The sequence below is a fragment of the Chionomys nivalis genome, chromosome 18 (assembly GCF_950005125.1).
Source record: "Chionomys nivalis chromosome 18, mChiNiv1.1, whole genome shotgun sequence".
Taxonomy (NCBI): domain Eukaryota; kingdom Metazoa; phylum Chordata; class Mammalia; order Rodentia; family Cricetidae; genus Chionomys; species Chionomys nivalis.
This window is the reverse complement of record NC_080103.1, coordinates 4,603,567-4,627,841: the sequence shown is the minus strand read 5'-3', so window position 1 is coordinate 4,627,841 and position 24,275 is coordinate 4,603,567. Positions and strand designations below refer to the sequence as shown.

The following is a 24,275-nucleotide window of genomic DNA, read 5'->3' as shown; positions in this document are numbered from 1 at the left end:
TTGAGACAGGGTTTCTCTGTGTAGCTCTGATTGTCCTGGCATTCACTCTGTAGACTAGGCAGGTGTTGAACTCACAGAGATCCGCCTGCCCCTACCTCCTGGGTGCTGGGATTAAAGGAGTGCACCACCACACCAGGTGAAGTCCATCATCTTATCCAATTCACAAAGTAATTTTCACATTCTGTTTTCTTCTATAGAAAATTCTGAAAGAACTGGTTATAAATTTATTTGTGGGATACATCTTTAATGGTATACACTTATGGTTACTTAGTTTATAGCTATAAAATGTCATAAAAAATTTCCCTTTAAAAAGTCTAATAATTTTAGCAAAACCACACACTGGTGCAGCACATAATTCAGTGCATCTCTTTTCAGGAGAAACAATGATGCTCAGGAACGATTATTTTCCTACACAAATATTCTTGTTTCTAATACTCCTTTCATAATAACCTAAAAAGCCAACTGTTTAAATTACATAATAAACATCAATTTTTTGTCAAAAGAATTAGAAACACTCTAAATCATTCACTTTTGTATGTAAAATAAGCTTTAACATATAATTGGAGGCACAAAAGAAACCAAAGGCTTGAAGAGGAGACTATGTGGAACTGCCTCTAGGACTTAACTATCTAATGAAGACAATTTAATTTTTGAAGGACAACACAGAACAGAAGAAACAAACAGAGCTAAGTTTCTATGATTTCCCTTCCTCTAGGAGAAAAAGTATGACCTGTTTTATTTAATTACTTTCTTTCTTCTTTGTTTTTTGTTTTTTCAAGACAGAGTTTCTCTGTAGCTTTGGAGCCTGTCCTGGAACTTACTCTATAGACCAGGCTGGCCTCGCCTGCCTCTGCCTCTCCAGGGCTGGGATAAAAGGCGTGCGCCACAACCACCGCCCGGCTTAATTAGTTTCTTAAGCAATACCAGTGGAATTATTATTTTTGTAAGCTACTGGCAGTATTGAGAAGTCAGATACTGGATAAACTCACGCTGTGACAGTGCACCCTACTTCTACAACACAGTAATGAGATGTAAGATCTACTCAAGAACAAAGACAGTTTACTTTTGAATTCCAAAGAGATATAAAAAGGGACTTTTGAAAAGAGTACAGTAAATCCCCATGGTGCTGGCTCAGAATGTCTACTACAGAGCTAATAGTATGATAAAATAAAACATCTAAGAAGTAAAAAGGCAAGGCATCAGTGAAGACTAAGAATTAAGATTTCATATAAGGACAGATATATTCTTCCTAGCGAGGCATGAAGCCAAGACGCTTGAGACGTCACTGCACTCTATTAGCATTCCTGATGAATGGGAAACAAGGTAGATTAAGAGCCAGGGAAGAAAGGAACTGAAGAGCACTTTTAATAGTTTTCTCTCAGTCATAAACTAACATCCATCGGGGGTATTTTCATGGCTGGTGTTTGGCCAGACTGTGGAGGTGGGAGAAAATAGATCAGAGAACAGGAGCTTGTTTAAGGTTGTGTGTGTCATCACACACTACACTTCAGATGGTATTTGTGCTGTCTGCTCTTGAGCTCCATCTTCAGTTTCTAAGCTATTTGGTAACTTTCCCCAAATGTTTTGGTCATCTTCAAAGTCTTCATGGAGGCTTCAACTATACCTTTGATCAACAGGGTATCCTGAGAACCACCCTGCCTGGCCTCACCCACCTCAGGGTAAAGAGGGTACAGGCACTTTCTTCAAAGCTCCTTCTTTTGGTGGCATCTGGAGCTGCTTAGGAGGCAGTGGGAGGTGGAATAGGGGTCAGATCCCTGGAGATCTTTATTGGCAGCATTGTACAGCAATTCCTGAGAAATTGAAACAATTGAGAGAGAGATGGCTTAGCTCACTTAGCTTCTGAGCCATTTTTCATTTTCTGAAAGTAATGGAGGCCAGCAAAGTATCATTAGAATGTAATAGTTGCCTGGAATAAAAATTCAGGAAAGTTATCATTTTTCATTTGTAGAAGTGTGTTGAAATCCCCTGCTCATACAGAGTAGAGGTGTTCTTAACAATACTGCATATTTAGAGAATAAAATTATATCCATGAGATATGCTCAAAAGCAGTGCTAACAGGTGCAGTAAGAGATGAGAATACCTGGGAGAAAAACAATGCCCAACAATTTAAAGTAAACAGAGTTAAGACTGGAAAGCAGTGCTGTAACTGTTGAGCAAGAAGCAACCTGCTGAAGATGCATGACGTACGTGAAGACTGGCTCATAAGTCTATCAACTATATAAACTTACTGCCTTGTTGACTCCGTTATACAGTTCAGTAACTAGGGACGAATAGGAGAATATCCAGAAAGAACTAACATGTCTGTATGTCCAAACATAAGACAAAACAAAATGCAGAGTGGAGTGCAGGACGGTGTCAAATAAGTATGGAGAAAAGTAACCTAGGTTTGATTGTTCCATCTTTAGTAAATTAAAGATCAGGAGCAAAGCAAATCAACATGCTTTACTCTGGCTTATTAAAGCACTCTAAACCATAAGACCATTTTAAGTCCCAAATGGTATAGTAAATGTAATGTCACCTTACAAAATTCAATGTGGCTTATACGTGTTAATGACTACTACATAGGAAGAGGTTCCTGATACTGGTCACGCTACTTTTCTCTTGGGGAGAGAATGTCAATGACTTGTGCTTCACTAAGCTGAAAATTCACCATTATTGTAAAAAATATTTTAGATGTCAAATACATAAGTAACTAACACATTTAAGTGAATATTCCATTTTAAAATAAGAACTTAAGGAAAGCAGAAACAAACTCTAGTCAGGAGTTGAAAGTAACCTATAGGCCTGGCGGTAGTGGTGCACGCCTTTAATCCCAGCACTCAGGAGGCGGATCTCTGTGAGTTCTAGGCCTGCCTAGTCTACAGAGCTAGTTCCAGAACAGGATCCAAAGCTACAGAGAAACCCTGTCTCGAAAAACAAACAAACAAACAAAAAAAGAAACTAACCTATAGCTATCAATATCTACTTTAAATGTAAAGTGAACACAATTAAGATGTCCTCCAAAAACAAGGATACCCAGGCAGGGAAGAACTTGCAAGATAGAAAGTCATCTGGAAAGAATATTTTTAATGTACTGACTCTTTTACCTTGGTTTCTCTAGCAATGAACTGATATCTAAGCCACAGCAATAATACCAGATGTATCAAGATACTAATTGGATCCAGGTGTCCAGCTTTCTGTTTAGTTCCTTAACAAAGGACAAAGCAGTTTTCTGCTTCCCCTATTTATTTTTTGTGCTTCTAATTCCCAGTTATCTTCTAAGTGGAGTTACGACTTTGTTGTATCCAGCTTGGGGGAAGCATTACTCAGTTTCACTTGTAGTGAGGTAAGATTTGCCAGCAAAGATATGCAAAGACTTGATTCCACAAAACAAGGTCTGTTTATATGAATTTAAGCTCAAGAAAATGTGATACCACCTCAAAAAAAGTGCACAAACACACAATAATAGAAATAAGCAAGTTTCCATCATTTCTCATTTCAATTTAGAACAAAGGAATATAGATGGAATTCTTCAGTTCATAGAATTTTTAATTAGGGGGGGTCTCAGTACTCAGACCACAGCCTAGAAACATATTTAGAAACTACATACACATAAGTAAAGCATTAATTACACAGAAAGAAGAGAACATATGCTTAACTAAAACTGGATTTATAATAAAGATATAGTGATTTTAGGAGTCAATTCCTAATGCCTGCTGATAATAAAGACATTTTCGTGAAGAAGACAGCAGAGTGATATTAAGGAGGAAACCCAAGGTATCACAAACTAGGATGATACATAGAGGGATATAAGAACCGAAAATAAACTCGGATATATAAAGAAACCTCACAAGTCATTTGAATTACAGTATTTTTGAGTTTCATTAGTCCATTATTTGATAAACTTATAAGACAAGACTTTCAGAAAATATTTGTATCAATGAAGGCAAAAAGGGGAAGATGGTCTAGATGGTATGCACATATCAAGAAAAAGGGCAAGAATGTCGGAAAATTGAAAAGGTAAAAAAGAACACAAATGGATTATGAACAATAATCTAAGAGCATAGTATCCACAAAAATAAGTGAAGACCAAATAGCTGTCATAAGGTTGCTTTAAAAAAAATCTTGATTAAATCTACAAAAAAAAAAAAAAAGAATGCTATTTTACAGATAACTGGGAGTAAGCAAAGAGTCAAATGGTCAAAGCTATCAGAATCAAGAGAAAACTGCCACAGATAGTGTCTCTGTGTGTAGAAAAGTAGAAGTATATTATTACAAATACACAGCCATGAGATGACTCTGTGAATAAAAAAGTTTGCTGAGCAAGCTTGAAGACCTGAACTAGGTCCCTGGAAGCTGCCGAAAGAAGAGAATTGTTAACTGATCTCCATAAATCCTAGGGCATGTACACTCTCTTATGGGAGCAAACACATGTGCGTAAGTACGTGAGCACACACACAGCAATACACTCTCACTCTAACTTGAAGAAAAAATTGTAAACAAATTTTAAAAAGGAAAAAAAAAAAAGCCGGACATGGTGGCAGTCAGAGATAGATGGATCTCTGTGAGTTGAGGCCAACCTGGTGGTCTCCATAGAAGCTCCAGACCAGCAGGGATATATAGTGAGATTCTACTGCCTCAAAAACAAAACAAAAAAAAACCAAACAAAGAAAAAAAATCAAAAACCTGCCAGGTGGTAGTGGCACATGCCTTTAACTCCACTACTCTATGAAGACAAAGGCAGGCAGACTTCTGTAAATTTAAGGCAAGTCTGGACTACCGAGCAAGAACCAGGACAGCCAGAGCTACAAAGAGAAACCCTATCTTATAAAACTAAAACACAACAAACAAACAAACAAACAACAAAAAAAAATCTAACACCCACACGCTCACCATGAAAACAAGATTCAACCTAACTACTTCACTGAAGCCTTAACTATTTCAAAAAAATAAATTTTCATGGTGTAAATATGAATTAGAAAGAACACACGGATTAAGCATCATGACATATATATGACTTTGATTCCAGAACTCTGGAGGTAGAGGCAGATTAGCCTGGTTTATATAGTAAATTCCAGGTCAACCAGAACTATATAGTAAGCCTTGTCTCAAAATAAATAAACGAAAAAGAAAACAAGGAAACCAGTAATCTGGCCAGACAAATTTATTTCTTTCATCTAAATTCATATTAAAGGTGTTTTTTTTTTTTTTACAAATTTATATACTATATACCTTATTTGGAATTCAATAATAAACACTCACTAATTAGGAATTATTTAAATGAGCAAAATGTCTGATGTTTCCAATGCTACAAACATCTTTGGATTAAGCATGGAAAAACAAACTAACTTGTGCTAGATTTAAAATGGTGCTTAGTGGTGAGTTCAAAGATGTAGACTTATGGGCTGAGAGACGGCTCAGAGGTTATGAGAACTGACTGCTCTTCCAGAGGTACTGAGTTCAATTCCCAGCAACCACATGGTGGCTCACAACCATCTGTAATGAGATCTGGTGCCCTCTTCTGGCCTGCAAGGATGCAGGCAGATGCTGTATACACAATTAATAAATAAATCTAAAAAAAGGAAAAAAAAAGAAACACAAAGATGTAGACTTATTTCAAAACAGTAATTAAATCATTTCTTTCCAAAAATTAAAGCAGGGCACAAAATTTAAATTTTATGTTTGTGGTGTACATGTTGATTTGCATGTGTGGAGGCACATGTTTGTGTGGGCATATGCATACATGTGGTGGTCTGAGTGAGGCTGATGTTGGGACCATCCTCAATTGGTCACACACCTTAATAATTGAAGTAGGATTTCTCAAACCCACAGCTTGTAATACTGACAGTTTTGCTTGCCAGCTTGCTATGAAGAACCCCTGTTTCTACCTGCTAAGGATGGAGTTACAGGCAGGCTACTGTCTACCTCAGGCTTATATGGGTTCTGGCATTTTAACTGATGAGCTATTTCCCCAGCCTCAGTATTTGGAGACTTTGATGAAGTATTTTGTTCCTGGATTTAAATTCTAAATCTATTTATTCCTCAATCTCTTGAACACAACAGCGCTACACGTTTCTTGTCAATAATTTGAAAGGTGGGATAAAAGCTGATCTTTAACAAAAACAGGTGTTTCTGACTATAAGAAATACATTTACAGAAAGCAATTGCATTTCATTTACCATACTAGTTAAATGCACTAAGAGGAGGGAAAGATTCATCAGAGTCTGTGCTAAAAACAAACAAAACCTCCCAAAGTACCTCCCCCCCACCAACTGTAAAATTCCTCACAAAGCAAAAATCAGATCATTTACTAGGGAGGTGGAGAAAGGAAGGGATATGGCTGGGAATAAGGCAGGAGGAGACAAGGAGCTCAGGATTTAGTTTGAGGTTTCGAATAGATGGCAGTCAGTCTGAGAACGTGTAGAGACAGGCTACCCATTCGGTCTGAGGATTTTGTAGAGGTAAGGCCCAGTGGCTGCTCTGCTTCTCTGACCTTTCATCCCTAATATCTGACTCACGACTTTTATTATTGAGACCAATTAGATTTGCACTACAGATACATGTATATACCTCCCCACATGTACAAACACATAATTAAAAATAAATATTAAAAGAAAAACTCACAAAACTTTGAGTTAGTATTGGTATGGATAGATTCTAACTGGTAGGGTGCATGCCTAGCATACAGCAAACACTGGCACTGATACCCATGCAATCCCACAAGACTGAGGCAGGTGATCGGGTCATCCTCGGCTGCACAGCCAGTCTTGATATCAGTCTGTACTACTACATGAGACAAAAAACAAAAAAACAGCCAGCCAAACAATAAAAAAAAAAAGCCTAGATAATAATTTTAAAAAATGCTGAAAAGTCAAGTTTAGACATCCCATGTCAGATACCCGTTCTCACCAGACATATATCATATCTACCTATATAGATCAAATAATAGATTCAATTACCAGGAATAGATGAAACCAGGAAACCTAGTCTCTGTAATTAAGAATATTAATTTTAATGTTAAGACCATTAAGAGTTTCATGGTTAGTACAGAACAACATATAAATTAAAAAACTGGGTGCCGGTATTTGTCTGTGGCCTGTGCAGATATGACAGCCAGACACAGCAGGATATCATCCCCAAATGCTTTTCTACTTATTTATGTACTTTATGTATATGGCTGTTTTGTCTGCATGTACATTTGCACACCAGAAGAGGGAATAAGATCCCATGGGACCACAGTTATAGGTGGTTGCTGGGAATTGAACTCAGACCTCTAAAGCACAGTGCTCCTAACCACCAAGTCACCCTCCAGCTCCACAAAACTGTATTTTCATTCTCTCATTCTTTTTTTTTCCTTTTCCGCCGAGACAGGTATAGCCCTGGCTGTCCTGGAACTCACTGTAGACCAGGTTGGCTTCAAGTTCAGAGATTCAACTGCCTCTGCCTCCCCAGTGCTACCACTGCCACCTTAGTTTTGAGACAAGGTTTTAAACTGAACCTGGGAGCTTACTACTTTGGCTAGATACCATGTTTGGCTTTTTGTTGTTGTTGTTTGTTTCTTAATGGATATCCATGATCTGAACTCAGATATTCATGTTTGCAAAGCAAGCACTATGCTCACTGAGCTATCTGGCCAGTCCTGGATTATTATTCTTTTTATCTTTTGCTGGTTTAAGTCAAGAAATAAGTCAGTTTGATGCTTGTGGGTTGTTTGCTTTCTTTTGTTTTTTGAGAAAGGTTTCTCTGTGTAGTCCTGGCTGTTCTGGAATTCACTATGTAGGCCATGTTGGCTTCAAACTCAGAGATCTGCCTGCCATACCTTAAGTGCTGTGTGTGTGTGTGTGTGTGTATGGGTGTTTTGCCAGTCTATGTGCCTGATGCCCACAGAGTCCATAAGAGGACATCAGACTGCGTGACTGGAGTTAAAAACAACTCTGAGCTGCCATATGGATGCTAGCAATCAAACCTGGGTTCTCTGGAAGAACAATCAGCTGACACAGACAACAAACCCACATACAGTAGTAATAATAAAGAGAAGCTCCACCCCTTGAAAGGTAAGATCTACAGGCATCACTTACAGTTGCTCTGCACAAAACTTGTGTCCTTTCCATTGTTTAGCCAACCATGTAGTTCTATCAGCACGGGCTCCTGGGTATTTAAGGTTATAGCCCAATATTAACATTATTTAGTCACGAGAATTGTTCCAGGTCTTGTCACTGAAAGTTATTTCAGAATTTTAATTTTCCAAAGGTAATTTGACAATTTTTAAAAAAACACTATGTATTTGTGTATAAGTCAGGGGTGGGGCATTTCAGTTGGCGATCAATTTAAAACAATAGCTTGTTTTTAAAACCTTTATTCCTCAAGAATAAAGACCATCACAACAGCAACCACAGTTGAGAAAAATTCACAAAAGACACAAACTAATTAACTAATTAGTACATAAACTAATCAGAACTGGTATAAAATAGCAATTTATTTTTTATTTTTTTATTTTTTTGGACAGGGTCTCACTATGCAACCCTGGCTGACCCTAGAGCTTGTGTAGACCAGGCTGGCCTCAAACTCATACAGATCTGCCTGCCTATGCCTCTAAAGTTCAGGGATTAAATATGTATGGCACCAGGCCAATTGGTATAAAACTTTTCTTATTTATATACTTTTTTACTTTTCATTTATTCTTCAGCCTCCAGAAACTTAACACCTGCTATTAAACAAACTGCTCTCAGATTGGCAACATAATTGCTAAAGCCAGTTGTGCACTTCATCTTTTTCCAGTTCTTCTTTTATGATGATCTTTCCTACATTGTTTCTTAGGGTAGGGCTACTATAAACCTTAAACTTACTCTCACAAGCTGTCCTCTGACCTCCACACATATTAACTCCTGTCTATTCCCACACGAAAGGCAAGCATGTCACAGCACATGTCACAGCACAGTTTTAGTTCTCCTTCCACCGAGTGGTCATTAGATTTGGCAGCAAGTGCTTTATAGCTGTGCTATTTTGCCAGTCCCTTTCCACTTAATTTTTCTTTTAAAAATCTTATTTATTATGTATATTATGTATACAGTGCTCTGTCTGCATGTATACCTGCAGGCCAGAAGAGGGCACCAGATCTCATTTTAGATGGCTGTGAGCCACCATGTGGTTGCTGGGAATTGAACACAGGACCTCTGGAAGAGCAGCCAGTGCTCTTAGCCAATGAGCCATCTCTTCAGTCCCTCCTTTTAATTTCTTAAGACAGGGTCTCTAACAGACTGCCCAATTAATGCCAGGGACTAGCCTAGGTGTCCTCCAATCCTTAGCTGTGGTTACAGGCACATGCTACCACATTTGGCTTCTCCGAGGGTGTTGGGAGATCCATTACATAGATGGAGCTATCTCTCTAGTCCCAAGCCTGTCTTTGAGACAAGGATTTGCTATGCAGTCTTGCAATTTCCTTTGTTAGCCAGAATGACCTCAAATTTTCCTGCCTCTGTCTTCTTAGTGCTAAGGCTGTGTCTCCCTGTCTCCAGGTTTATTTATTTTATTTTATGAGTGTTTTGCCTGCGTGTGTATCTGTATAACACATATGTGCCTGGTACCCAAGGAGGTCAGGAGTCATTGGAGCCCCTGGAACAAGAGTCACAGATGACAGATGTTTGGGAGCTTCCATGTGGTGCTGAGGATAGAACCTAGGTTCTCTTTAAAAACAAAGGTTCTTAACTATGGAGCTATCAATTCAGTTCCCGTGTCTTTCTAACATGCCCAATGTGCAGCTTTTATTTTTAGAATCTCTGTCTCTTGTCTGTCTGTCTGTCTGTCTCTCTCTCACACACACACACTCACATACATTTTGACACAGGATAGAATGACAGATAAGGGGACAGGAGAAGGAAAAGAAGTCCTCATTTAACAAATATTTGAAAAGGAGACCATATTCCTTTACATACAGATACTTTAAATAAGTGTCAAAGCAGTGTCATGTGCAAAGTCTAAGCACATAGCCTTCCTTTGTTCTTAGCTACAAGCATGCACTTGTCTGCAAACCTCAAAAGAAACTCCACTTATAATAAAAAAGAATGTCTTAATCACTTCGTGAAAATCTTGTGACCTATATAAGGTTTTACCTTATCGAATTAGACCCCCAGCCAAAACATCTCTACGGTCACCCACCTACATAAATCACATTTTCACTAAGAAACAAAACAGGCCTTAAAAAGTTTTCATAAAAGCCGGGCGGTGGTGGCGCACGCCTTTAATCCCAGCACTCGGGAGGCAGAGGCAGGCGGATCTCTGTGAGTTCGAGACCAGCCTGGTCTACAGAGCTAGTTCCAGGACAGGTTCCAAAGCCACAGAGAAACCCTGTCTCGAAAAACCAAAAATAAATAAATAAATAAATAAAAAAATAAAAAAAAGTTTTCATAAAGGGGGCTGGAGAGATGGCTCAGTGGTTAAGAGCATTGCCTGTTCTTCCAAAGGTCCTGAGTTCAATTCCCAGCAACCACATGGTGGCTCACAACCATCTGTAAAGAGGTCTGGCGCCCTCTTCTGGCCTTCAGGCATACACACAGACAGAATATTGCATAATAAATAAATAAATAAATAAATAAATAAATAAATAAATAAATAATAAATTAAAAAAAGTTTTCATAAAAATACCTACTCGGGCTGCTGCAGAAGGTAGCAGAGTTGTATCTCTGCCCTCCGCCCCACTCTATATACAGGCCAGGCTGGTCTTAACTCAGACTCCTGTGTCCAGAACTACACGTAAAGGCCAGTACATCTAGCTTAACTTCTCTCTTGAGATAGAAATCTATGTCTTATAAAATAGCAACAAGGATGAGGCTGTTTTCTTCTTTCCTTTTAGTTTTTAAAAAGCAACTATTTGTATGTGTATTAGTGTTTGCCCACATGTATGCATGTACACCACATACATGGATGGTGCCCTAAGAAGTCAAACAGAATATCAGATCTTCCAGAACTGGAGTTACAGACAATTGTGTGCTAACATGTGGGTGCTGGGAACTAAACCTGGGTCCTCTGCAAAAGCTGTCAGTGCGGTTAACCACTGAGTCATATCTCCAACTTACCTAAAACTTTTTTCTTTCTCTGTTTCCTTTGCGTAACACCTAATTTCCCATAATCATATCACCATTCAACTAAGTGCCCCAAAGAGGTATCTGGCAATGCTGTTTCTTGTCCTTTCTCTTCCTCTGGAATGAGTTCTCTTACTGTGTACCTTTCAACCCTCTGTTGGCAGGGTCTGCAAACAGATCAGACTTCCTCTGCTAATTCACCATTTTCACTCTGCTGTCCTATATTACAAGGACTGATTATCCTTCTGCTTTAAATCTTTGACTTTGGGGGCAAAGAGCCTTAAGTTTTATACATGTTAGGCAAGTACTCTACCACTGAGCTACAATCTCCCAAATTCTTTCTTCTTGTAGCAAGAATTTTTTTTTTTTTAAGTTGTGTTTGAGTTACTTTCCAGTACAGGATGTTCAAAATATACTTTTCACCCTGGTTGCTCATCCCAACTCTTTTTACCCTTAGGTTGTGCTAAGTGTCTAGGGAGGTAGTTCTCTCCCATCACCTTTCCTCCCTCTAGCCATTCTGTAGTAACAACAACACACGCTTCTCTCAATTATGTCCTTCTGCATCTGCTTGCCCGTACTGTCTGACTTCCTTTCCTGCACTGACAAAGACAAGCAGTCAGGCATCAGGTCTTTGTTCAATATCACATGCCAATAACTACAACAGTGCTGAAGTTTTGGAAATAAACCAATGAATGAGAAAATTAATGAATAAATGAATGTACAGTGTTCTGTTTCTCCAGTGAAATGTTCATGTTGAGTGTTATTTTACGTCTTTTTCTCAACAAGTCATTCTCTGAAAGGCCCCTCATTTTATAGAATCCTATAATCCCTCTTTTGTACATTTTATTACAAAAAACAAAATTTCCTCTTTTCTTGTACTTTGAAGATAAGCTCATACAATAAAGCCCTGCCAGGTTGGGAATTTGCTACACGTGTAGTAATCTTCCTGCTGTTGTTTCCCAAGCACTAGGATTACAGTCGTGCATCATCACACCCAACTTCACAACAGGGAAACTGAGTAGAATTTCTGTTATTATCCTTCTCTTCCACAGAAAAATGAAATGTACATCCCAATCCCTATTCTAAACAATGGCTCCCAAAGTACAACACCTAGGAAATAATTGATATCCAAAAACTAGCATTGGTGGCCAGGCAGTGGTGGCGCACGCCTTTAATCCCAGCACTCGGGAGGCAGAGGTAGGCGGATCTCTTTGAGTTCGAGGCCAGCCTGGTCTACAAGAACTAGTTCCAGGACAGGCACCAAAAACTTCAGAGAAACCCTGTCTCGAAAAATCCAAAAAAAAAAAAAAAAAAAATGTACTTACAGCATCAGACTTTATAGTTAAACTTACAAACCCTTTAAAGATTATAGTAATTGCTAAGGTATGCATATCCTTTATTTGCATAAGCAATGACTTCAGTTTCATTTCTATCTTCTCTCGTATCAAAAAACATTTTTCTAAGAGAATGATTTAGGTATGGTTCATGTCTTTTTATATCTAATTGAAATAACTTTGATGAAGATACCTAAAAGTAATCTGGAACATAAAGCCTCTCTGAATATTCAATCCAATCTTAGTCCTGAAACCTGATGGTGATGCACACCTTTAATCCCAGCACTTGGAAGGCAGAGGCAGACGGATCTCTGTGAGTCTGAGGCCAGCCTGGTCTACAAAGTGAGTTCCAGGACAGCCAGGACTGTTACACTGTTTTGGGGGAAAAAATTAGTCCTCAAAAGTTTTCCTCTACCGAGACATGGGAATTCTGTGGAACACAGACACACTTGCAATTACTTGACTACCATACAGTGAGTGCTACCCACTGCTCACAAGTGTCTGGGCTATTTCTTGACTAAGGAACGAAGCACAAGCATTTGTGTAAAGAGTTGAAGCATTTTTCCTGGTTTCCAAAGTCTTTCTTTTTTTAAAGGATGCTTCTCAAAAAATAATAAATATAACGTAGAACAAAGATATTCCTCACTTTTTACATCTAAGTAAAATAGAAACTTTGAGGATTTCAAAATATATAGAAACAAAAATAAAGCATAAATTTAACAGTCAAGTACATGGATCAAGAAAGCAGTGAGAAAATAATTTATTCCTGTAACACAAATAATAGACAACAAAATACCCCTCTTACCTGCCAATGTTTGAATTGCCCTTTCACTGGAAGGCAGAGCTTCCTTTCTGAGAGGCCGATTCAGGGCAGTATCTTGCACAGGAAAGAGTCCAGGACTGTCAGTTAATTTCTTGCGGCAATTGGAGTTAGGGTTTGAAACTCTGCAGTTGCCTATTGCACTTGTAAAAAGGTTCATATGTTCATCACTGCTAGCTAGCTCAGAACTGGGAGTAAATCCTCCAAGGGACAAACTTGGGGAACTTTCCGAGCAGTCAATCTGTAAAGGCGTTTGCAATCCCAAGGCTAAAGAACTCGATTCCGAAGGCTCTCGAGAAACCCACTGTTCTTCTCTGTTTATTAAGCTCTTTGAAGGAGAGAGATGAGGGCAGGACATGTGGCACCTGTGCTTTTCCTTATGTTTATATCGATCTCCAACAGTGTCCTTTCCAAACCGGTAACGCTTCAAAGATTCCAAGACAGATCTGGAAGAGCCAGAGTCCATGGAAACCTGGGGTTGCTCAGAACGGTGCTCTCTGTGTTTGTGGCGGTGTCTGTGTTTATGCTCCACCATCCAACCATAAGCCATCTCTGGAGGTACACTGGGGTAGGTGCTCATGGAAAGAAGAGGCGTCCTGCTGGTTGTGAGAAATGCCTCCTGTCTAAGGAGCTTATGCTTTTTCTTATGGTATTTGGTAGGATTGAGCAATAAATGACCAGCATGCATATAGGAAGGAGGTGGCAGTGGAGTGCTGAATGATGGAGATGGAGGTGGTGGATAAAGAGTGGGGGGATACCTTCCATAATAACCTAACCCTATTGGAGCAGCTGTAAGGGGTGAAGGAGAATAAGGCATGCCATAGGAAGGATAAAATCCAGTACTAGATAAAGGAAAACTAAGGCTGTGCATAAAAGGCATTTCTGCCACTGCCTCCCTCATCTTAGGGGGCCTCCCTCTTTTCTTTTTTAAATCAGGCTTCCGAATGTAGTGCAAAGGGTCTAAAGGAAAAGAAGGATGTGTATAGAAACTATTAAAGTTGATTCGAAAAATAGTGGGCAGGAGGTCTCGGGGAATGAAATGATGACTGCGATGGGTGATCCGAATTTCACTTAGACGACTTATTAGCTCCTCTAGCTCTGCGATAAAGTCTGGATCCTGCCTATTGCGAAGCTGGGGATATTTCTTTTTCCGTTTTCGTTTCTGTCTTTTCATTTTATCATAGCTGAGATAATCGTGACTCCTGCGCTTACATTTGTGTTTATGTTTTTCTTTAAGACTGTTTAGGACAGTAGACGTTTCAGGGGGAATCAGAGAAATGTGTTCAAAAGAATGTCTCCTCTTTTTCTGTCCACAAAACTTCTCTGCCCTGTCTGATGTGCTGTTATTATCTGTCCCAATGCCACTATCACTGGGTATAGTCTCATCACTATGAGACTCACTAACTGGGGAAGGAGTAGCTTCTTTCAAGGATGTGAGTTCACTCAAATGAGAAGGAGAATTTGGCAACAAAGTAGGAGGAGATAATCGCCTCCTCCCCTTGGAAGCTTTCTTCATTGCAAGAGTCTGAATCATACTGCCCTGTCTGGAGTGCATATGCAAATATGGCACTGAACTAGGTTCAACAAAGCCTGCGTCACTACTAACAGGACTCTGACCTCCACTAGTCCCAGAAGACTGAGAGCAAACAGGGGATGGAAGGATCTCTGAGCTACTAGCAGGTGAAGGCAGTAAGGGGGGAAGGATCTGTCCTAGTGCTGACCCAGCTGCCTGCTGAGCTGTTTGTTCAAGCACAGCAAGGCTGGCAGGGCTACCAGAAAGAAGGCCATTTAAGACAGTTTTTGGTTTTCGACCCCTCCTCTTCCCTATATAAATGGTTCCTTTCTTACTGACATTTATTTGTTGGCCCAATTTAGAGCCAAATGTGGCAGCAAGACTTGATACTGTATTATGAAGTTTGGATTGTACTTTTTCTTTATTACTTGATTCTACAGAACTTGAAAGAATCTGATTCAACAGTTTTTTTCTCTTTAAAGTCTTCATTTTATTTATTTTGCGAATAATTGTTTTCATTAATTGTCCATTGTTTCGCTTGCTAATTTTTTTTTCTGGTTCCATCTCAAGGTCACTCATACTACAGACACTTTGCCTATGACTGTCATCTAAGTCATCTGTATCCTGAAGCTGATCCTCACTCTCAAAGAAATCACTGCTACTTCTGTGGTTTTCACTTTCAGACTCTAGCTTACTTGGACTTTCAGTGGCAACAAATGGAGCCACTGATAGTACAGGTGGCTTCATCTTCACTGGAGATCTCATCTGCCTCTTAGGCCTGCCTCTCTTTTTTGGAAAAGGAGATACAGACAAACTTTGTTTGAAGGAAGGAATTTCAATTTCTGGCTGTAAAATTGGGGGTTCTTGTTCTTCTTTAGACTGTAAAGAAAAAACTTTAGAGGCAGGTATTTTCAAAGTCCTTTTAGGTGGACCTTCTAGTTGAGGCATTTCCTTGGATTTAGGTCTTCCTCTTTTGGGTTTATAAATATCCGACAAAAGATCACTAGTGACACACATACTGGAGGAAAGTTTGTGAGCAATAAAAGATTTATGAGATGGTTTTTCACTGTCAGTTAAGAGAGCAAGAGATGGAGCTGTAGACTTACTCAACTTTGGCAATCGGCGTTTAAGAAAGTCGTGATCAACGAAAGACGATGCTCCAATATTTTTCATAAACTTAGCTGGCTCAGAACTATTTGATAGTGAGCTACATGAAACATTTTTAAACAGCTCGGATCTTTCTAAATCTAGTCCTTTTGGAGACCGACATGTGCTTCTTGCCACCACTTTAGTCCACCGAGGTTTTCTTCCTTTCCTTTTTTTTAATGGTTTGGACTGGAAACTAGTGCCCAGGCTTTCCGCAACTTGGCAGTGTTTGTCTGATGCAGCTACTGCACCAAGCTTTAAAAAGGGTTTGTTACTAAATAAACTAGTAAAGTTAACAACTGAAGGAGTTATTGTGTGAATACCAGAGTCAGAAGTCAAACTTGGTTTTTTCCCCAAGGAAGAACTTATTCTAGGAATATCTAGATGTGTATTTTTTGATTCACTGATTTCCTTATCAATTCCTTTGCACTCAATACTTATGCTATGACTTAATGGCCTGTGACCAACATTCAAGTGAGAACTTTCAGCAGTAAACTGGTTCTTTCCAATAGATTCAGAAATTTCTTCCATTTGTTCTGCTGTAGAATTTAAAAGTAACGGGTTTGGAGCCAACTGTGAAGAAGTTTCGGGGGGACTTCTGGTTAAAGGATTAATAGATACAGTAGGTGTAGGGGAAGGAAGATTGCTTTCTCCTACTGCACCAAAGGGAGACTTAGCTGTAGATGCATCAGAGGCACCTCCCATCTGAAAGTCTGGAGACGTACAATAGACAGGAGGTTGCTTTTCATGCTTTGAGGTCTCAAAGGCTCCCCTTTCATTAGATGAGAAATTGTCTTGCTGAATGCACGTTCCTTCATTATACATTTCTTTCTCCAAATTAGTAATTTCTTTTCGGACTGAAAACTTTTCCAACATGCTTTCTTTACTATGCCGCAGAACATTCTTCTCGAAAGTTTTGATGGTGGCACTGTCTTTCAGAGACTCAGGAAGTTCTTGACTTTCATGATTATTGATGTTTGCACTACAAGAAGCCTTAAGTTGTTCCTGAGTGGGAAGCAGTGATTCAGTTTTAAGGTTTAAGGCATCTTTATTGCCCAGTCCTGCCAGAGGACAACTCACTAATTTCTTTCCAATGTCCTTATTAACCAGTCCCATTGCTGAACTCGCTACAATCTTCTTCGTAACATCCTTGGCAACTAGGCCAACTGTAGAACTCAATTTCTTTCCCAACTCTTTATTAACCAGTCCAACTACAGTGCCAAGTCCTAATTTCTTGCCAGACTCTTTACTCACTAAACCTGGAACAATACCAATTCCTAGCTTCTTTCCTGGATCTTTGCTCAGCAGTCCTACTGTAGTGATAGTCCCTGGCTTTTTGCCTAAGTCTTTATTAATGAATACTGTTGTAGTGCCAGTTCCCAATTTTTTCACAGAGTCCTTACTAATCAATCCTACCGCTGCATTGAACATAGGCTTTTTCCCTGAATCTTTAGTTACCAACCCAACTGCTGTGCTAAGAGCTGGCTTTTTAATTAAGTCCTTATGAATTATTCCAGCTATAGAGCCAACACCTGGTTTTCTGATTAAGTCCTTGCTAACCAATCCTACTGTAGTGCCAGTTCCTAACTTCTTCGGTTTTGTCTTGGAAGACTTGGAAGGAGGACAGGTAGCAATGAGCTGTGCCAACTTTTCTGTTACACTAGTTCCTCCATTAAGTAATGCTCTGTCTTTTACATCAGGATCCCGTACGCCAGCAAGAGATGGTGCTGAATTAATGTAATCCACCATTTGTGAATGTACCGGAGAAAGCTTCTTAGACAAAGGACTATTTTCTCCCTGTGAATGAAGATGGACGCTTTCTTCAGATTGGCATTCCATGGCTGAAGCATCACCTGCTTTCTTGTATAGTTTTGAAGGGTCCTAAAATTTGAATAAGAAAAAGGTTTCAGAGAGAGCAAATCTTATAACAATTTCACATTATACTCCAACAAATTGACTACATCTCTCTTCTCTCTCACACACAAATGCACATGTGCATCACTAATGCAGGTACTCACACAAGCCAGAAGATTTCCTGGAGCAAGAGCTACAAACTGTTGTAAGCCTCCCAAAATGGGTGCTGAGGAAAAAACTAAGGTACTCTGAAAGAGTAATAAGCGTTTTTAACACTAAGCCATCTCTCTAGACTTGGGAAAATATTTTTAAGAAAATTAGTGTTAAGTGGAGCATAGTGGTACATGACTATAACTTCAACACTTGGGAGGCTGAGGCAGGAGTACAGTGATGAGTCTGAGCCCAGTCAGTTCAAGGCCAGACTTGGCTATGTCTTAAAAATTGAGAATGCCTTAATAAATGACATTTTTTGTCTTAAAAAAAAAAAAATTGAGAATGCCTCTAAAAACAAAGTCAACACAACAACAAAAATCTACCAGGCAAGATGGGTCATTGGGTAAATAGACTTGACATCAAGCTTGACAACTTGTTATTTTATATGGTTAAAAGTTATAAAAAAAAAGTACCCAAATTTCTGACTATCAAAATAACAGAAGCAACTAACTATATCTAACTACAAATCAATAATATGGTATTACAGAAAATATTTTAAGTTGGGTGTGGTCATGATATCTATTAATTCTGGCATATGTAAGGCAGGAGGATTTCCATGCATCTGAATTAATCCTAGGCTATAGAGTTGAGACCGTGTCACCAACAGAAGAGGACTTGGGGGATGGCTCAGGGAATAAGGCACTTGCTGTGTGTGAACACCAAGACCTGAGTTTGGAGCTCAGCACTCATGGAGGAGCCAGATGTGACACCTGTAGCTGAGCACTGAAGACAGAAACAGGAGGATCCTGGGATGTAAGCATCAGTTTCAGCCGGAGACCACAAAAAATTAGGTAGAGAGCTAAAGAACACACCATCAACTTTTGACCTTGTGTGCTGAGGTAAACATGCTTAGGTACATCACACACACACACGAGAGAGAGAGAGAGAGAGAGAGAGAGAGAGAGAGAGAGAGAGAGAGAGAGAGAATATTTTGAAATATTGTAAGATATATTGTGATAAAATAAGTAACCATATTAATATCATTCAGAACCAAATAAATTTGACAAGAAAAGAGCTGGAAGAGTAGCTCCTATGAGCACATGCCTAGAATGTTCATGTTCATGGGAACATGTACATTTGTGAAGGCCACAGCACAATTTTGTGGTGTTAGTGTTCTCTTTCTACCTTCATGTGGGCTCCAGGAAATGGAGCTCGACTCACAAGTGCCCTTCACACAGTGTGCCATCTAACTGGCTCCACAATGTACTCTTCTAACCTTGTCTCAAAAAGAATAACCAATAGAAAAATGTTATTATCAATATTTAAAATATCATGTATAACTTCAACAGCAAGTTTTTCTTGCTATATAACTTAATGAAGAAAGGTAAGATTCTCCCTACTCTTGGCACATAAAAAAAGGCTTTTTGGGAAGGAGGGTATGTTAAGACAGTATGTATGTATCATCCAGTTAGCCTATAACTTAAGATCCTCCAGGGATAATAGGTGTGTCAACATGCTGACAGAGACCAGAAGTTTCAGATTCCTTGCAGCCCAATGTGGGTTCTTCGAATTGCACCCTGGTGCTTTGGTCAAACAGTTAATTCTTTACCTGCATAGCTATCACTCGAGCCCTAGATTCCTTTTATAACTTATTCCCAACATGAAAAATGACCACAAGAGCAAGTTTCTGGTTTAGGCTAGGCTTTCGGTGTATTACTCTAGAAATCCCTATGTGGTGTTTTCAATAAAAACAGCCCCCATTGGCTCTCAGCTACTTCTCCAGTACCACACTTGCTTGCCTGCTGCCAGGCTCCCTGCCATGATGAAACTGTAAGAAAGCCCCCAGTTAAATGCTTTCTTTTATGAGAATTGTCTTGGTCATGGAGTCTCTGTAGTAACTAAGATACCTGGTCTGACCGTTAGGTTTATGCTGTGAAATAATAATCCCTTTGTAGACTGTGAATATTTGTCTCTATGATTGGTTTAATAAACAAGCTGACTGGCCAATAGCTGAACAGAATAAGGTTAAGTGGGTGAGCAAAACAGAGAATGCTGGGAAGAAGTCTGAAGTTGCCAGCCAGAAAGAGAATGAGTCTGACACAAAAAATGGGATAGAGGTAAAAGTCACGAGCCTCGGGGCAGCAGTAAGATTAACAGAAATGGGTTACTAGTTGGTAACCAGCCTGAGCTACTGAGCATTTGTAACGAATAAAGTGTGTTTATTTGGGAGCTGCTGGCAGGACAGAAACTTCCGCCTACAGGCTGGGGCTCAGGGCCACTTGGGTCATGCACATCTTCAAGAGCCTCCTCTTTCCTCCCTCATAGCTGACTTGTAAGCATCAAACTAGCAGACTTCAAGTTCTCAGTGGTGACTGTGTGGTAATATTTTGTTTGTATCTAACAAATAAAGCTTGTCTGAAGATCAGAGTGCAGGCCTAAAGCACTAGTTAGCCTTAAAAGCCAGTGGTGGCCCACACTTTTAATCCCAGCACTGGGAAGGCAGAGGCAGACAAACCTCTGAGTTCAAGGTCATCTAGGCTACACTAGATTGATCCAGTCTCAAAGAGAAACAAAGCCAGGTGGTAGTGGCTCACACCATTAATCCCAGTATTTGGGAGTCGCGTGCCTTTAATCCCAGCACAAGGGAGGTGGAAGCGGGGATATGACTGGGTGGAGAGAAGAATATGAAGCAGGAGAAACGGGAGCTCAGATGCAGTCTGGAGATGTAGTCTGAGGATTCGGTAGAGGTAAAAGGTCTCTCTAGTGACAGACTATATTGCTGTTCTATCAGTTTTCACCCCTATTATCTGACTCCAGGTTTTTACTATTAAGAAGTAGAATTCAAGCTACATGACTGCTTTTATGTCACATATAATAAACAAACATTAACTAAATTGACCCCTCTTCCCTACTTTCCCTACATTCTGAGCTCATACATTCTTTCCTCAAAATGCAGGTCTTCTCCCTTTGCCCTGCTGCCCAAGAATCAGAGTCAACCTGATTACAAGCACAAATCATTTTTAAACACTATTTTATTTATGTGTATGAATGTACTGGTTTGTACCTATGAGTGCAGGCCTGTGGAGGGCATCAGACAGTGTGAGACACCACAGAGTTGGCTACGTGCAACAAACATGGCTGCTGGGAATCAAACTGAGGTTGCGTGAAAGTGCAGCAAATGCTCTCAATCACTGAGCAATCTCTCTGTCTCTATACAAGCACACACTATAGTCTACCCATCAGCCACACAGTACATGTACATGGAACCTCTCTCCCTTTTGAAACTCAAAAGAAGGGTATTTTATTTGTGTTTTAATAAATAAAGCTGGCCTGAAGACCAGAGTGTAGAGCTAAACTACTAGAAGCCGGGGAGTGGTGGCACACACCTTAGCCCCAGGACTCAAGGCTATCCGGGATTGGATCTGTCTAAAAGGAGAAACAGAGACACACAAAGGTAGCACGAGCACTTGGGATCCCAAGCACTAAACCCAGCACTAGGGAGATAGAGACAAGAGTAAGAGACAGGAGTAATGTGGCTGGGCAGAAGAGGAACAGAAGGCAGGAGAGATAAGAGCTCATTGGTGGAGAGGGTAGCATGCCCACCTTGAGGACAGGGTGGCTCCTTTGTCTGGGTCTTAGGTAGAGGTAAGAACTATCTAGTGATTGGCTTCTTTGCTTTTCTGATCTTCAGCTTGAACTTCAATACCTGTCTCCTGGTTTTTATTATTTGTGCTACCAAGGATTTCTCAGTCTTTTTTTTTTTTTTTTTTTTTTGGTTTTTCGAGACAGGGTTTCTCTGTGGCTTTGGAGCCTGTCCTGGAAATCCGCCCGGCGGATTTCTCGGTCTTTATCTTGAACTCTCTCCTAAGAGTTACTGCCATGTTGCATGTCTATCTATGGCATTACTAACTCTAATAAACCTTTTACTCAAAGGAACTCCAAAACTCCTTGCAAACCTGAGATCTCATAGTTACTAATTGTGAAAGAGGTATAACGTAGAATTGTGTATTCAAGCATGTTTTCACTTAAAAAGTGAGATCAGACGGGATCATGCTGTGGCACATGTACCCCTTGAAACACACACACAAGCTCTAGGTTTTGTTATCATACAGAAATTTAATTCTGGAGCCGGGTGGTGGTGGCGCACGCCTTTAATCCCAGCACTTGGGAGGCAGAGGCAGGCGGATCTCTGTGAGTTCGAGACCAGCCTGGTCTACAAGAGCTAGTTCCAGGACAGGCTCCAAAACCACAGAGAAACCCTGTTTCAAAAAACCAAAAAAAAAAAAAAAAAAAAAAAAAAGAAATTTAATTCTGGAGTCTCCCTCAGAAGACTTCATTTAATATCATACAGCTGTATTTCAGAATTAATTTGTAATATGTATGTGAACAGCTCTGAAATGATTTACAAGTCATTAAAATGAAGTAAGAGATGTGATTAGACAGCTATGAAAACCAGCACGTGAATTGTTGAACTAAAGTGATGGTTTTTAGCCTTAAATCTCTGGCACTAAAGAAGCTCTGTCTTCTAACAATTGGTTCAATGATGACTTCCATTAACAAAACAACAACGAAACCAGAAACATATACAGTACTCTCGCCTCATGATGTACACTACAAAACAAATGACAATTAGGACATAAGCAGAGCCTTTCCGTTTCATACTCTAGGAAAAGTGAGAATTGGAGATATGGCTCAGCTGGTAAAAGCCAAGGCCCACACAAAAAGAACAAGAAAAAGTGAAGTTGGAAACCAAACAAATAGTACATGGGAAACATCCTATTCACAAGAGAACAGACACACCAGTCTCTGACCCAGGACCAATGACTAACTAAATACTGGACAAAGAGGAAGAGGAGGGCTGTTGACAATGAAATGTAAAAACTGAAAAGAAAATCTTAATACTTAGGTAAGAGAAAAATAAATAATACAGTACAGTTTCAAAACAAAAATACGTGCAATGGCAGCAGAGGTAGAAGTCACAGACATGAAATATGTTTAAGTCTTTAATTCCCATTCCTTAAGCTCTCTTCCTTTACTGTTCAATTTGTTTTTTAAATTTGTATTTATCTGTATGAGTATTTGCCTGCATCTATATATGCTTTGCACCAGGTGTGTGTCTGATGCCTATAGAGTCCAAAGGTGGTGCTGGAGTACCAATGGTTGTAAATGTCACGTAGGTGCTGAGAATCATACCTGGGTCTTTGCAAGAGCATAAAGCGCTCTTAACGAGCAATCTTTCTCACCTTTCAATTTAGTAAACTTAAAATTACTTCTTTAAGTTTGGGTAGTTTAATTCTTGATGTTGGGGAAAAAAAAACAAACAAAAGCCCCAAGGTCATTATTAACTATACTTAGGAAAGTTTCTACTTGTTTGATAATTCCTCAATTGCTCAATCATAATTGAGTTTAAAATGAAAAGCTACCACGCTCCCCTGCTTTGGCTTTAACTATCCACTTATAATTTCATCAGTCGTACTCTGCAATCCACAAGTATAAAAAAAGAAATAGATAAAGAACTACATGCAATTTAGCAACTTTATTGAAAATGGGATTCAGAAAAAGAGTTTCTATTTTCTTTTATTAATGCTACTCCAACACACATATAAATGCCAAAAAAAAGGAGAGAATTTTTTTTTACAAACTTCTAATGAAGAAAACTTTTTCTTTTTTTAATATTTATTTATTTATTATGTGTACAACATTCCTTCCATGTGTGCCTGCAAGCCAGAAGGGGGTGCCAGGTCTCATTATAGATGGCTGTGAGCCACCATGTGGTTGCTGGGAATTGAACTCAGGACCTCTGGAAGAGCAGTCAGTGCTCTTAACCACTGAGCCATCTCTCCAGCCCCCCTCCCCACCCCCCTTTTTTTTATATTAGGAAAACCTTTTCTATACATACTGGACTAGAAGGAAGAAAATAGGGAATATAAGGGTCCAAAGGAAAGAACTCAGAACCTTCCATTTCCACACAGAACAGTGAGGCTACAGAAACGGCAGCTCCCTATGTGGCCGCCTTTTAGTGCTTTAACAACCAAACCCTACAGCATAACCAGTAACTTGCACATGAAGTCAAAAGGGAAACTGACAGGGGAGTCCTCTTGTCCAGCCAATTCTCTGAATATCTATGCTTTTACACTTTATTTATTTATTTATTTATTTATTTATTTATTTATTTATTTATTTATTAAGCATACAATGTACTGCTGGCAAGGAAGGCACCATGTCTCATTACAGATGGTTGTGAGCCACCATGTGGTTGCTGGGAATTGAACTCGGGACCTCTGGAAGAGCAGCCGGTGCTCTTATCCTCTGAGCCATCTCTCCAGCCCCACTTTTACACTTTTATACTTAAAATGTATTTATAAACAACAGAGATC

General features: G+C 39.5%; 1 protein-coding gene across 5 annotated transcripts in view; it reads right to left on the bottom strand.

Moving 5' to 3' along the window:
• The window catches only part of Ash1l (ASH1 like histone lysine methyltransferase), a 157,737-nt gene that overhangs the window by 104,181 nt on the left and 29,281 nt on the right, over positions 1-24,275 (bottom strand). For all 5 annotated transcript variants that reach the window (XM_057793376.1, XM_057793374.1, XM_057793373.1 and 2 more), the window contains exon 3: positions 13,218-17,772. In XM_057793376.1, the coding sequence (XP_057649359.1) occupies positions 13,218-17,772 (4,555 nt within the window). The remainder of the gene's footprint in view (positions 1-13,217; positions 17,773-24,275) is intronic.